Source organism: Rhinoderma darwinii, chromosome 3 (genome assembly GCF_050947455.1).
Source record: "Rhinoderma darwinii isolate aRhiDar2 chromosome 3, aRhiDar2.hap1, whole genome shotgun sequence".
NCBI lineage: Eukaryota > Metazoa > Chordata > Amphibia > Anura > Rhinodermatidae > Rhinoderma > Rhinoderma darwinii.
This window is the reverse complement of record NC_134689.1, coordinates 248,244,691-248,260,911: the sequence shown is the minus strand read 5'-3', so window position 1 is coordinate 248,260,911 and position 16,221 is coordinate 248,244,691. Positions and strand designations below refer to the sequence as shown.

General features: G+C 46.3%; 1 protein-coding gene across 1 annotated transcript in view; it reads right to left on the bottom strand.

Moving 5' to 3' along the window:
• Window positions 1-16,221, bottom strand: part of ACSBG1 (acyl-CoA synthetase bubblegum family member 1) — a 102,212-nt gene that overhangs the window by 48,909 nt on the left and 37,082 nt on the right. Inside the window, exons 3-4 of the mRNA XM_075857655.1 lie at window positions 15,306-15,377; window positions 10,257-10,477 (exon numbers count right to left, since the gene is read on the bottom strand). Coding sequence (XP_075713770.1) covers window positions 10,257-10,477; window positions 15,306-15,360 — 276 coding nt within the window. The 5' untranslated portion in view covers window positions 15,361-15,377. The remainder of the gene's footprint in view (window positions 1-10,256; window positions 10,478-15,305; window positions 15,378-16,221) is intronic.

Here is a 16,221-nt window from a genome sequence, read left to right as displayed (position 1 = left end):
TGAGGAAAATGGGATGGTCAAGTGTTCAAGCAGGGTCAGTAACAGTAAATCCAGTAGAAAAAACAAGAAATCTGTACTATCGAGCTAGACTAAAAAAAACGAATTGCCCAGGCACGGAGCGAAGTGGGAGCTACCCTTTTATAACCAGGAAAGCTGGGTGGAATTTGGCATGTGCTGGCCCTTTAAGAGGAGAAGGATCCGCGCTCACGCGTTCTAAGGGTCGCAGCAGGAAAGCCAGGAGGAGAGAGCTGGTGGCATGGAAGGCAACGAGCAGAGCGGTGCAGGAGGAAAGGAGAACGTCAGCCCGGACATGGAAGACGAACGGGGCACCAGGGAGCAGTGGGTATGGTGGAGAGGGAGCAGTGGGTAGCCCCATGATACTTAGGAGCCTGCAATAAATGTTTGGGAATATCTATTTGTTATTTAAGACATTGCAACCAGTATGATTAGAGTGTGGTGGAGTGAAATAAAACGCGTGAACAAGCCCCCCACATTGCACAGAATTGCCTTCTGAAAAAAAAATAAAAGTCTGCAAATAGCTGACTTCTATGACAAATCCCTAGAAAAAACAGCTCAACTAACCAGCAGCAGGGCTGGTTATATTCTTATGGCCCTTGTAGGAGAACGCTAGCTCTCGATCATTCCCCTTTGTTGACAGGGCAATGATCATCCGATGATAGCTGATTGCATCTTTTATGCAGCAATAAATGTTATCATTGTCGGCAGCATATGTGCTACTGACGTCATGCAAATGCATGGGGACAAGCCATTTTACATAATCCCCCATACATAACCAATCCTTGATCCTTCTGAAAGCAGCAAACGTACGCCGATCAATTAACTGTCTCGTTGATCCGCGCTCGTTTTCATAGCCCATATTGGCCGGTGTAAAAGGACCTTTACTTCAGACATGAAAACAGAAAATATTGAAAAACTATGTCTTCACATAAATCATAGCCTGATCTGAATACTAAACCTAAACTGCAGTTAGACAAAGGTTTTCAGAACTGCAAATATATGAGATAAGTTAGTGATCATGTTAGTGACACATTTTTCTGGACTTCCTGTCCCTAATTCCATTGAGGAATACTTTAATGAGCCTCTCCCCAGCCTGAATTGGCTGCTTCCAGGCAACAAGAAATAACATTCTACTACACAATAAATAGAGATAATAAAGACTAAAGCCTCGGTATCCCTTCAAGACCTCACATACACAGCAAGCTAGAGTAGATGTAAACATAGCTACTATCAGTGGCGTAACTACCGCTATAGCAGCCATAGCAACTGCTACGGGGCCCACAGCATGAGGGGGCCCGTGCAGCAAGCCGGCACGGCCCCCCCATGCCCGAAGGCTCTGCTAGTAGCCGCTATGGCTGCTACAGCGGCAGCGACACCACATTCAATAGTGTCTGCGTCCTTCGGATGCAGATACTATTGAACACTATGACAGAGCAGGGAGGTATCTCCCTGCTCTGCCATAGGCTACTGTATAGAGTGGCGTAGTTCTAGGGTTCGCAACAATCGCAATTGTGACCAGGCCCCTAACCCGGGGGGGCCCGCAGGGCCCCTATAGCCACACACCGCTCACCGTGCTGGTCCCACTTCCTGAATGCTGGAGCAAGGAGCTGACAGCTCTGTGCTCCAGCATTCACTCTACCGTGAGCGGCTCGGAGCAGGCAGGCGCGAAAGAGTGACTTCATCACCTGTCTGCGCTGTGTCACACACAGCACAGACCAGAGGAGAAAGATCCTCCACCCGTCGTGGGAACGGGGATAGGTAAGTAATTATGTTATTATTTTTCTATTAGGCACTATGGGGCATTATAATTAGACAAGAAGTCTCACAGGACATATACGTGTCAAGGTGGGAGACAAATCTCAACCACCCAGATAAATAATTAGAGATAAAGACTCTAACAATACATGATAAACTAGAGAAAAAGGAGTCCATACATATCAACATATGAAAAAATGAAACATCTTTATTGATAACATAAAATACACTAAATGACAGAGACAGAGAATCTAAAATAAATCCTTGTACGGATCACAGATGTATACATTGATGACAGTATATATATACATTACACTAATGGTATGCATGGTTATTATAACTCAATGTAGCTCCAACACAGGGTGCATCAAATAGAAGTGATTTAAAGTGCAAGCAGTGCAAGGATAGACAAAAATGCCTAATTCAAAAGGCCTGTAACTACTCCAAGTGATTAGTGCCTTGGAAAAACGGCATAAAGCCAAATTAGGTGCGATAGATGCACTTACCCATGTATGGGAGATTTAGGGTATGTTCACACGATGAGAGGCATTTACGTGTGAAAAGACAGACTGTTAACAGCTGCCTCGTTTCACACGTAAATGCTCCTCCTCGTAATTTACGAGGCGTCTGAGACGCTCTGAGACGCTCGTAAATCTTGAGCTGTGCTTCATTGAGTTCAATGAAGAACAGCTCAAATTACGTGGCAAAGAAGTGCCCTGCACTTCTTTGCCGAGGCAGTCCATTTACGCGTCGTCGTTTGACAGCTGTCAAACAACGACGCGTAAATTACAGGTTGTCTGCACAGTACGTCGGCAAACCCATTCAACTGAATGGGCAGATGTTTGCCGACATATTGCAGCCCTATTTTCAGACGTAAAACGAGGCATAATACGCCTTGTTTACGTCTGAGAATAGGTCGTGTGAACCCAGCCTTAGTGTGACCCAGAGGTGTAGAAGAGCGCCCCTACAAGGATTTATTTTAGATTCTCTGTCTCTGTCATTTAGTGTATTTTATGTTATCAATAAAGATGTTTAATTTTTTCATATGTTGATATGTATGGACTCCTTTTTCTCTAGTTTATCACTATGGGGCATTATACAGTATGTGTGTAATGGCCGGAAGGAGGTGAAGGGAAAGTGAGCCCTAATCTACCCACCGCCCTGTCCCTGCCTACTTGCAACGACTCGCCCTAGGCGACGAGGTACAACTGGGCTGCGGTCCCTACGCTGTCTAAGTGCACAGGAAAACAAACAGGGAACATGCAAGGGAAGGGGCAGTAGCCACGGAACGCCACGAGGAAACGGAGCGGCGAACGGACAGTCAGAACCAGGACGAAGTGAGTACACCCAAGCGGGCAAGGAGACAGAAGCAAGCCAGGGGCAAAGCAAAGCAGGTCAAGCAGAACTGCAGCAAGGCAGAAGCACGGCAGAAGCAGGCTGGAGCAAGCAGCAGTGGGGCCAGGAATCCAAAAGAATTACAAGCACTGAGGGAGAGAACAGGGCAGGTAATAAAGGACAGGGGGCGGAGCTAACTCCGACAGACCAGGCCGCGATAGGCTCACCCACTCCTGAGCCTGCCACCCTGGTTGGTGGGAGATGGTGTCAGTCGAACAGGTCTGGCCTCAGGTGTGGATTGATTAATCCCAGGAGTATACCTAGATGAAGTACCTGGCAGATCCCTAACAGTACTCCCCCTTTTATGAGGGGCCACCGGACCCTTACTAAGGGGACCCGGTTTAGTGGGGAAGAGAAGGTGGAACCTCCTGATCAATACCCCAGCGTGAACATCACGGGCAGGTACCCAAGTCCTCTCCTCCGGCCCGTATCCTCTCCAATGGACCAGGTACTGGAGGGAGCCCTGGACCATCCTACTGTCCATAATCTTGGCCACCTCGAATTCCACCCCCTCAGGGGTGAGAACGGGAACAGGAGGTATCCTCGAGGGGGACCAGGACGGGGAGCAGCGTTTAAGGAGGGAGGCATGGAAGACGTCATGTATGCGAAATGATGGGGGGAGCTCCAGACGGAAGGATACAGGGTTGAGGACTTCAATGATCTTATAAGGTCCAATAAATCGGGGAGCAAACTTCCTGGACGGGACCTTAAGGCGCAAGTTCCTGGACGACAACCAGACCAAATCCCCGACGACTAACCGGGAGTTAGCAGAACGTCTACTATCCGCCTGAATCTTTTGTGCGCTCTGGGACGCCTCTAGGTTCTTCTGAACCTGGGCCCAGACGGTGCACAGTTCCCGATGAAAATCCTCTACCTCAGGATTATTGGAACAACCAGGGGAGACGGAGGAGAATCTTGGGTTAAACCCGAAATTACAGAAAAACGGGGAGACCCCTGACGAGTTACTGACCCGGTTATTCAAGGAAAATTCAGCAAGGGGAAGGAATGAGACCCAATCGAATTGACAGTCAGAGATGAAACACCTTAAATATTGTTCCAGGGATTGGTTGGTCCTTTCCGTTTGGCCATTAGTTTCGGGATGGAAGGCGGAGGAGAAGGACAGATCAATCTCCAACTTTTTACAAAAAGCTCTCCAAAATAAGGAAACAAATTGTACCCCTCTGTCAGAAACGATATTGACTGGGGCCCCATGGAGACGCAGGATGTGTTTCACAAACAAAGAAGCTAACGTCTTGGCGTTAGGTAGCTTCTTAAGGGGCATAAAGTGGCACATCTTGCTGAAGCGGTCGACTACCACCCACACCACCGACTTGCCCTGAGATGGAGGCAAATCGGTGATAAAATCCATGGAGATATGGGTCCAAGGTCTCTGGGGAATGGGCAAGGAACGTAGTAGGCCCGCAGGTCGGGACCTAGGGGTTTTGGACCTAGCGCAAACCTCACAAGCGGCGACGTAAGCCCTAACGTCTTTAGGCAACCCAGGCCACCAATAGTTTCTGGTAATGAGGTGTTTGGTGCCCAAGATGCCAGGATGACCAGATAGGGCGGAGTCATGGTTTTCCCTGAGTACCCTCAGCCGGTATTGCAGGGGAACAAACAGTTTGTCCCCAGGGACGTTCCCGGGAGCTGCACCCTGATCAGCCGCGATATCAGAAGCTAAATCAGAATCCGTGGCAGAGACGATTATACCAGGGGGTAAAATACAAGCAGGATCCTTCTCAGAAGGAGGATCGGCCATGAAACTACGTGACAGAGCATCAGCCTTAATATTCTTGGACCCAGCCCTATAGGTAACCAAGAAATTAAATCTGGTAAAGAATAGTGCCCACCGAGCTTGTCTAGGATTAAGCCTCCGGGCCGATTCTAGGAAAACCAGATTCTTGTGATCCGTAAGGACCGTTACCTGGTGTCTGGCCCCCTCCAGGAAGTGCCGCCACTCCTCAAAAGCCCATTTAATGGCTAGAAGTTCGCGGTTGCCAATATCATAGTTACTCTCCGTGGGCGAAAACTTCCTAGAGAAGTAAGCACAGGGGCGGAGATGGGTGAGGGAGCTGGTACCCTGGGACAAGACGGCCCCCACTCCCACCTCGGAAGCGTCAACCTCCACAATAAATGGCTCCTCTTGGTTGGGCTGAATCAGCACGGGGGCCGAGATAAAGCACTTCTTGAGGGTCTCAAAGGCCTGGACGGCCTCAGGGGGCCAATGGAGGACATCAGCACCCTTGCGGGTAAGGTCCGTAAGAGGCTTAGCGACGACCGAGAAGTTGGCAATAAATCTCCTGTAATAGTTGGCGAACCCTAAAAAACACTGTAACGCCTTAAGGGAGGCAGGTTGGACCCATTCCGCCACAGCCTGAACCTTGGCAGGGTCCATGCGGAATTCATGAGGAGTGAGGATTTGCCCTAAAAATGGTATCTCCTGTACCCCAAAGACACATTTTTCAGTCTTAGCAAACAGATTATTCTCCCGAAGGACCTGGAGCACCTTCCTGACATGCTCCACGTGGGAGGACCAGTCCTTGGAAAACACCAGTATGTCATCAAGGTACACAACAAGAAAATTACCCAGGTACTCTCTCAGGATTTCATTAATAAAATTCTGGAAGACAGCAGGGGCATTACACAACCCAAAGGGCATGACCAGGTATTCGAAATGACCCTCGGGTGTGTTGAACGCAGTTTTCCACTCATCCCCCTCTTTGATGCGGATAAGGTTATATGCCCCCCGTAGATCGAACTTAGAAAACCATTGGGCTCCCTGAACCTGATTAAAAAGATCCGGAATCAAAGGAAGTGGGTACTGGTTCCTTACGGTGACCTTATTCAGGTTACGATAATCAATGCACGGCCTAAGACCACCATCCTTCTTCCCCACGAAGAAGAAGCCAGCACCTACAGGAGAAGTCGAGGGGCGAATGAAACCCTTGGCCAGGCATTCTTGGATATATTCCCTCATAGCTTTACGTTCAGGACATGAAAGATTAAATATCCTCCCCTTAGGAAGCTTGGCACCAGGCACCAAATCGATAGCGCCATCGTAATCTCTATGGGGGGGCAACACCTCGGAGGCCTCCTTAGAAAACACATCGGCGAAGTCCTGAACAAACTCAGGAAGCGTGTTTACCTCCTCCCGGGGAGAAATAGAGTTAACAGAAAGACATGACATAAGACATTCATTACCCCATTTGGTGAGATCCCCAGTATTCCAATCAAACGTGGGATTATGCAACTGCAACCAGGGAAGGCCTAAAACCAGATCAGACGATAATCCCTGCATCACCAGTACAGAGCACTGCTCCAAATGCATGGAGCCAACAAGGAGTTCAAAAACAGGAGTATGCTGAGTAAAATAACCATTAGCAAGGGGAGTTGAGTCGATTCCTACTACAGGGATAGGATAAGGTAAATCAATACAAGGCATCTTTAGAGACATAGCAAATTCCGCAGACATGATATTAGCAGATGACCCTGAATCCACGAAAGCACTGCCCGTGGCAGCCCGGCCAGCAAACGAGACCTGAAAGGGAAGCAAAATTTTATTGCGTTTCACATTAACGGGAAATACCTGTGCGCCCAAGTGACCTCCCCGATGATCACTTAGGCGCGGAAGTTTTCCGGCTTCTTATTCTTGCGCCTGGGACAGGTGTTCAGTAGATGCTTGTCGTCCCCACAGTAGAAGCAGAGACCATTCATTCTGCGAAACTCCCTACGTTGTCGAGGGGACATGGAGGCCCCGAGTTGCATAGGTACCTCCGAGTCCTCCGTGGAGGGGCGAGGAGACGGGACCTCGGGGGGGATCGCAGAAAAGTCAGAGGGGAGCACACTGAAGCGTTCTAGCTGACGTTCCCTGAGACGTCGGTCAAGTCGTACTGCTAGGGCCATAACCTGGTCAAGGGAGTCAGACGAGGGGTAGCTAACCACCAGATCCTTCAGGGCGTCAGATAATCCTAACCTAAACTGGCACCTTAGGGCCGGATCGTTCCACTGAGAAGCTACGCACCACTTCCTAAAATCAGAACAGTATTCCTCAACCGGTCTCCTACCCTGACGTAAGGTCACCAGCTGACTCTCGGCTAAGGCAGTCCTGTCAGTCTCGTCGTAAATGAGTCCGAGGGCAGAGAAAAAACGATCAACAGAGGAAAGTTCAGGGGCGTCAGGAGCCAAGGAGAAGGCCCACTCTTGGGGCCCTTCCTGGAGTCGGGATATGATGATACCCACCCGCTGGTTCTCGGAACCTGAGGAGTGGGGCTTTAGGCGGAAATACAGTCTGCAACTCTCCCGGAAGGAGAGAAACGTCTTACGGTCCCCTGAGAACCGGTCAGGTAACTTGAGGTCGGGTTCTAGAGGTGAGGTGAGGGGTACTACTAAAGCAGCGTCACCCTGATTGACCCTTTGGGCCAGGGCCTGGACCTGTAGGGAGAGGCCCTGCATCTGCTGGGCCAGGGTCTCAAGGGGGTCCATGATAGCGTCAGCGTAGGAGAAATGGTAGACTAGGTAAGGGCTTGTAATTATGTAATGGCCGGAAGGAGGTGAAGGGAAAGTGAGCCCTAATCTACCCACCGCCCTGTCCCTGCCTACTTGCAACGACTCGCCCTAGGCGACGAGGTACAACTGGGCGGCGGTCCCTACGCTGTCTAAGTGCACAGGAAAACAAACAGGGAACATGCAAGGGAAGGGGCAGTAGCCACGGAACGCCACGAGGAAACGGAGCGGCGAACGGACAGTCAGGACCAGGACGAAGTGAGTACACCCAAGCGGGCAAGGAGACAGAAGCAAGCCAGGGGCAAAGCAAAGCAGGTCAAGCAGAACTGCAGCAAGGCAGAAGCACGGCAGAAGCAGGCTGGAGCAAGCAGCAGTGGGGCCAGGAATCCAAAAGAATTACAAGCACTGAGGGAGAGAACAGGGCAGGTAATAAAGGACAGGGGGCGGAGCTAACTCCGACAGACCAGGCCGCGATAGGCTCACCCACTCCTGAGCCTGCCACCCTGGTTGGTGGGAGATGGTGTCAGTCGAACAGGTCTGGCCTCAGGTGTGGATTGATTAATCCCAGGAGTATACCTAGATGAAGTACCTGGCAGATCCCTAACAATGTGGGCATTTTACTGTGGGACAGCTATGGGGGCATTTTACTGTGGGAACAGCTATGGGGTCATTATACTGTGGGGACAGCTATGGGGTCATTTTACTGTGGGGACAGCTATTGGGTCATTATACTGTATGGGGGCATTATACTGTGGGGACAGCTATGGATGACATTATACTGTGGGGACAGCTATGGGGCATTATACTGTGGGGACAGCTATGGGGGGCATTATACAGTATGGGGCATTATACTGTGGGGGCAGCTGTGGGGGGCATTATAATATGGGGCCAGCTATGGGGGCATTATACTGTGGGGGCAGCTATGGGAGGCTTTTTACTGTGTGGGGGCAGCTATGGGAGGCTTTATACTGTGTGGGGCAGCTATGGGAGGCTTTATACGGTGTGGGGGAAGTATGGGAGGCATTAGACTGTGTGGGGGCAGCTATGGGGGTCATTATACTGTGGGGGCATTATGCTGCATGGGGGAATTTGTTTGGGCATTTTACTGCATGGGGCATCTGTGTGGGCATTATACTGTATGGGGCATCTTTGTGGGCATTAGACTGTAAGGGGCATCTGTGTGGGCATTAAACTGTATGGGGCATCTATGTGGGCATTATATTGTAGGGGTCATCTGTGTGGGCATTATACTGCATGGGGGCATTATACTGTATGGTGGCAGCTATGGGGGGATTATACTGTGTGGTATGAACCGAGTATGTATGAGCCGGGATTGGGTGAGATTAGAGGCGTGGCTTAAAAGAAAAAAAATTCCCTATTTGTGATACTTGAAAGTATATCCCAGTCTACAGGGATAGCTGTATAGCATTGTATGGGGAGACTGTATAGCCCTGTCTACAGGGGACGCTGTATAGCACTGTCTACAGGGGACGCTGTATAGCACTGTCTACAAGGGGGGGTGCTGTATAGCACTGTCTACAAGGGGGGCGTTGTATAGCACTGTCTACAAGGGGCGTGCTGTATAGCACGGTCTACAAGGGGGGCGCTGTATAGCACTGTCTACAAGGGGGGCGCTGTATAGCATGGTCTACAAGGGGGCGCTGTATAGCGCGGTCTACAAGGGTGCGCTGTATAGCACTGTCTACAAGGGGGGGCTGTATAGCACTGTCTACAAGGGGGCACTGTATAGCACTGTCTACATGGGGGGCGCTGTATAGCACTGTCTACTGGGGGGGCTATATAGCACTGTCTACAGGGGTCTGTATAGCACTGTCTACAGGGGGGGCTGTATAGCACTGTCTAAAGGAGGGGGCTGTATAGCACTGTCTAAAGGAGGGGGCTGTATGGCACTATTTACAGGGGGCACTATTTACAAGGCCAGGCTGTGTGTGGCACTCAGGGGAGGGGGGCCCAGTCAAAAGTTTGCTATGGGGCCCAGTGTTTCCTAGTTATGCCCCTGGCTACCATACTGGGTGGGCCAAAAGCTCTACTCTGTAGAGCCATGGTTTCCATACTTTGCACTGATGAGAACTAAGAAGTCTGGAACATCTTTAATAAAATTGGAATAAATTACTGGTTTTTTTCTGCTTTATCTGGGCTATACCAGCGCATCTGAATGTGCTTTCCTAAAATGAGTACTAAACATTCCTTTTTGGCCAGGCTTATCTTGGCTACACTGTTCTTTTTTGGCTTGGTGTACCTTACTTATCTTTTGTACTCTTCACTACTCTGCAATGTACAATTTAGGGCTCCGTTCCAACGTTCTGTCTGTGCTTTCCGTCAGAACGGAGCCTTGACTGTCACAAATGGAAAGTATAGGTTTCCATTTCCATCACCATTAATTTCAATGGAGACGGATCCAGTGCCAATGGTTTCCATTTGTCTCCGTTGTGCAAGGGTTCCGTCAAAACGACGGAATCAATAGCGTAGTCGACTATGCTATTTATACATATAACATATAGCGTTACTTATGTTAGATTCACTTTATGCTCCTTACTACTAGTTACCACTAATAATTATCTCACCTTCAGGAAAGCCTTGGCAGATTGACGACACATCTGATAATACTCCTTGAACTTAATATGTTCCCATAAACCATCCTTCTTACTTGAAAGTGCATTTAGAGAGCCATATTTATCTATGCATTCCAAAAACATTTCATGCACAGTTACAGGAGTCTGAGGACAAGAAGAGTCAATCCGCAGTCGAACTGATCCATCGGCAACTGTGGTCCATAATTTCTCTTCTGCAAAATGAAACGCCATTTATGAATAGAACATTTGACAGAACATTTGGGTATAATAGTACGGCAAAATTTATGGTGAAAATGCTCATAGTTACTAAATACAAAATACATTATTTACTCTATAAAACACAGAATATGCACGCATTATAGATATATAGTGGAAGCCAAAGTTGTACAGAATGTACAAATATTTATACAACTTATTTTGCTATTAACTCTTTACCTGCAGGATAGTCAAGTCGAAGCAGGGAAGGGCTTCCGTAGCCAGAGATGTGATTCTAACTTCCTGGCTGTAAAAGCTTATAATAAGCCCAAAACAGTAGTTTAAAGAGGCTCTGTCACCAGATTTTGCAACCCCTATCTGCTATTGCAGCAGATCGGCGCTGCAATGTAGATTACAGTAACGTTTTTATTTTTAAAAAACGAGCATTTTTGGCCAAGTTATGACCATTTTTGTATTTATGCAAATGAGGCTTGCAAAAGTCCAAGTGGGCGTGTTTAAAGTAAAAGTCCAACTGGGCGTGTATTGTGTTCGTTACATCTGGGCGTGTTTACTTCTTTTACTAGCTGGGCGTTCTGACGAGAAGTATCATCCACTTCTCTTCAGAACGCCCAGCTTCTGGCAGTGCAGACACAGCGTGTTCTCGAGAGATCACGCTGTGACGTCACTTCCTGCCTCAGGTCCTGCATCGTGTCGGACGAGCGAGGACACATCGGCACCAGAGGCTACAGTTGATTCTGCAGCAGCATCGGCGTTTGCAGGTAAGTCGATGTAGCTACTTACCTGCAAACGCTGATGCTGCTGCAGAATCAACTGTAGCCTCTGGTGCCGATGTGGCCGACACGATGCAGGACCTGGGGCAGGAAGTGAGTGACATCACAGCGTGATCTCTCGAGAACACGCTGTGTGTCTGCACTGCCAGAAGCTGGGTGTTCTGAAGAGAAGTGGATGATACTTCTCGTCAGAACGCCCAGCTAGTAAAAGTAGTAAAAACGCCCCGATGTAACACACATAATACACGCCAGTTGTACTTTTACTGGAAACACGCCCACTTGGACTTTTGCAAGCCTCATTGCATAAATACAAAAATGGTCATAACTTGGCCAAAAATGCTCGTTTTTTAAAAATAAAAACGTTACTGTAATCTACATTGCAGTGCCGATCTGCTGCAATAGCAGATAGGGGTTGCAAAATCTGGTGACAGAGCCTCTTTAACCAAAAACTTTTGGCTCATTTTGAATCAGTGAGGCATTTAAACCAGAATGTATCATTTATATTTTAAAACCAGATACAGAAATATATTCTTTTTCTTATTGTATTTTATGAAATAATTTTTTTATTCTATTTTCTGTACATGATTAGGGGATAGCTATCTTGTCTGAGCTGCTACTCTGCTTTGTGAACAGCATTTCAGAGATTTACATAGTTAATAAGGTTGAAAAAAGACACAGGTCCATCAAGTCTAACCTAGAATTCTACCATGTTGATCCAGAGGTAGGCAAAAACCCCTATCAGGCGTATGCCAATTGCCCCATATTAGGGGTAAAAACTATTTCCCAACTCCAGTTATGTCAATCAGAAGAAATCCCTGGATCAACATCCCATCTCTAGGAATCTAGTATCCATAACATGTAATATTTTATCTTTTAAGAAAGGCATCTAGGCCCTTCTTAAACATGTTAAATTAATCAAACATTATAACAACTGTTGGCAGCAAATTCCATAGACTCTATGCTCTTACAGTAAAGAATCCCCATCTATGAGTATGGTGAAACCTTCTTTCATCCAGTCTTAGAGGTTCGTCCCCCTCCACCTTGTAATGGTTACAGGCTTAGGTATAAAAAGATTATTAGACAGATCTCTTTACTGTTCATTCATATATTTGTAAATTGTAATTATATTGCCCCTAATTTGTCCTATTTTCCAAACTGTATAACCGGAAGTTTGATAACCTGTCTTGGTGCTGCAATCCAACTAGGTCTGACTAGCGATTCGTATAGAAGCAAAACCATGTTCTTGTTATGAGCAGCTATGTCTCTTTGGATTCATCCCATGATTTTATTTGCCTTGGCAGCAACTTCCTAGTACGGTTTGCTAAAGTTACGTTTACATTCCACCAAATATCCCCAAGTCTCAGTGGCAGTTTAACCCAGTGTTTTACTATTAAATAAAAGCGCTGGATCTCCGGGGACAAGGATAGGTAAGTATTACTTTTTTTGTTTATTTCATTTGCAGCCCCATAGAAAAATGTTTCACATTTTCTCCCCCAATACAGCTGCACCCTCCAAATTAAGGTACAGCCCATCCCTACTGTAGAGTCTGTAGCCTGCAGAGGTTGGCCCAGTTCTGCAAAAACCCAAACCCCCCCTTCCTACACCAATTTTTTTTAGCCATTTACTTACCTCCCTAATCTCCCGCTGCCTCTCTTATGTGGCATGCGGTGTAGGTAGAATTTCCAAAAATACTATATTTAAGGTCCTTGCCTAAAACTTACTATACCAAAATCATCTCTAAGGACCTTCCACCAACCTCTAGCTTTGTCATTGGGGCTAATGTCCACCATGATCACTGTAGACAAGGAAAGAAAAACAAAAAACACCCGGCGCACATCGTGCATCATCTCTTGTTTAAAGTGACAAAGGGTCGGGGGTAAGCGATTGTGCTTACCTTGTGGTGTTGTGCTAAGAGCACAACACCCAGAAGAAGCATTCTTATCCATTAAACATATAACTTATTTAAACTTCTTGCCTTGGATTGAATCCTTCAATTCCTTTTTTTCCTCAATTTTTCTCCACCATGATCGCTGGGCTTTCACCAGCCCCTCTCAATATTCTGTGAACCAGATCTGCAATATTGAAAACCCAAGTACCCGGAAGAAAACCCACTGTTCGGTATTCTCAACCTTTGGACCTGTCTGGCCTTTCCTATGCTCCAATTCCCTTTTTGCTTTACAGCAGCCATGTGAATAAACTGTACAGTAGGAAACTGGAATCTGGCAATGATTCATTGACTTCTATGGAAGAGTTTTGTGGGCACGCTCAGTGAGATATGCAGGTTGTGAGGCTCAGTGGTCAGTTTGAAAACTGAAATATTTCCGGATTTATTATCTAAATATACATAGTGACATGGAAAATAAAAACATTCACCACCAAAATGTAAAAAATACGTTTAATTTAAAAACTTTATTTAAACAATAGGTCCTTTTCTGACAATAAAAGTCGCACCAACCACTTGCACCTCACACAAACATATTTAAAGGAGTTGTCCAGACAAATTTTATTGATGGTCTATCCTTAGGATAGGTCATCAATATCAAATCGGTGGAGTTCCGAATCCCGGCACCCCCATTTGTTGCCGCAGCCTTTTCACAGTTTACAGACACAGCGCCATACACATCCAGAGTGGCTGTGACTGGGATTGCAGTTCTGGCTCCATTCAAGTGAATTGGACTGAGCTGCAATCCCAGGCACATCCGCTACCGATATGTACGGCGCTGTGCAAGGTAAACACTAAAGAGGCGGCGACAACAAGGACTCTTTAGTCAGCTGATCGACGGGAATGCCGGGAGTCAGACCCCCACGATCGGATACTACTGACCTATCCCAAGGATAGGCCATCAATAAAAAATATCCGGACAACCTCTTCAAGTAAAGTGTATACATTTAAAACTAATTTTATTTGGTCTTATAACTGATCTTTAGTGCAAATCACTGTGTTTGCTTCTTTATTGATATATGATACATGGGTATATATGATACCCCCCCCCATACGCCCCCTCTTATTAGGTCCAGTGTGTAAGAGGAACTCTCTGATGAGAGTGGGAGCATCAAAGTTCTCCTCAGGTTCCCAGGACCTCTCTTCAGGACCAAAACCCTTCCATTCCACCAGATAAAAGGACCTCCCTCCAACCTTCTTGAAATCCAGAATCTCTTTAACTTCAAACACATCAGCGGAATCTCTAGGAGCAGTAGAAGAACCAAGGGACTTACTGTACCGGTTGAGGACCACAGGCTTCAAGAAGGACACATGGAAGGAATCGGGAACTTTTAGAGTAGTAGGTAGACGTAGCTTGTATGACACAGGATTGATCTGTTGCAAGACTTCAAAGGGACCGAGAAATCTAGGAGCAAATTTGTAGGAGGGAATTTTCAGGTGAATATTTTTTTTAAGATAACCATACCCCCAACTCCGGGAAAGGTACTGGGGAGGTGGCCTTCTCTTCTTATTGGCAGAGTTTTTCATGAAATTCACCGCCGGCGATCCATGTAGGAAGGAAGGGGACGCCGGCGGTATGTACATACAGGCTGGCGGAAGCGCGGCCACCGAGGGAAGGTAGATGCAGGCAGTCCGCGACTGTCGGCTCTACAATTATTCATACAGAATACAGGAAAAACCTCTATATAGCGCCGTATGTAATCAGAATCATACGGAGGTACAGACGGGCCAGTTTTTGAGTGGATATTTTGGCTCCATACAACTCTGAGTTTGTGTGGAGCCATAATAGGGTAAGACTTCAACATCTTCGAGTTATGCTTGTGGTTCTACCGTTGAAATCAACTAGACTTTATTGTGCCTCTGTGATTTTATACAAATACACAAACGTGATAGTATAAAAATCAAAGCTAGACATGGTAGACGCCTCTATAATTCTGATTTTTGTGCACAAGATTTGATGCATTTTCTGCTATAATATCGCTCATTGTTACTATCACAATGCTCTTGTCACTTTGATGTTTCTGTTTCATTGTAAAAGAGTTGTTTATGGTGAAAATCACAATAAAAACATTTTGAAAAAAAAAATCAAAGCTACTTTCTTTGATTGTTCACCTTTAAGATTAGTGCTGGGATCTTCAAGAAATGGTTCAGCAACAGGAGAGTCCATGGACTTTCAGTTCCAATCTGCAAAATACAACAGAAAAACAATTACAATGATCACTTATCCAATAGAAAAAGGGCACATTGCTTTACATGGCTGCATGAAATAACATTTTATATACCTTGTATATGTTCATTACATGTTAATTATCATAACCACAAATGTGAATATACTTATAAAATATAATTATAATGGAGGGGAATACATAATCCACCTTTTTCTCTTAACCATGAGCTTTTATACACCGTGTTCCAAATTATTATGCACATTGGATTTAAGTGTCCTAAACATTTAATTATTAGTTTTTCAATTAAACTCATGGATGGTATTGTGTCTTAGGGCTATTTGGATCATTGTAATCAATCTCAGACACCTGTGATAATTCGTTTGCCAGGTGTGCCCAATCAAAGCAGGCCACAGGTTTCAAGCAATATGGGAAAGAAAAAGGATCTCTCTGCTGCCGAAAAGTGTGAAATAGTGCAATACCTTGGACAAGGTATGAAAACATTGGATATTTCAAGAAAACTTAGGCGTGATCATCGTACTGTGAAAAGATTTGTGGCTGATTCAGAGCACAGACGGGTTCGTTCAGATAAAGGCATAATGAGGTAGGTTTCTGCCAGACAAATTAATAGGATTAGGAGAGCAGCTGCTAAAATGCCATTGCAAAGCAGCAAACAGGTATTTGAAGCCGCTGGTGCCTCTGGAGTCCCGGGAACCTCAAGGTGTAGGATCCTCCAGAGGTTTGCAAGTGTGCATAAAGCTATTATTCAGCCACCCCTAAACAATGCTCACAAGCAGAAACGGTTGCAGTGGGCTCAGAAATACATGAAGACTAATTTTCAAACCGTGTTGTTTACTGATGAG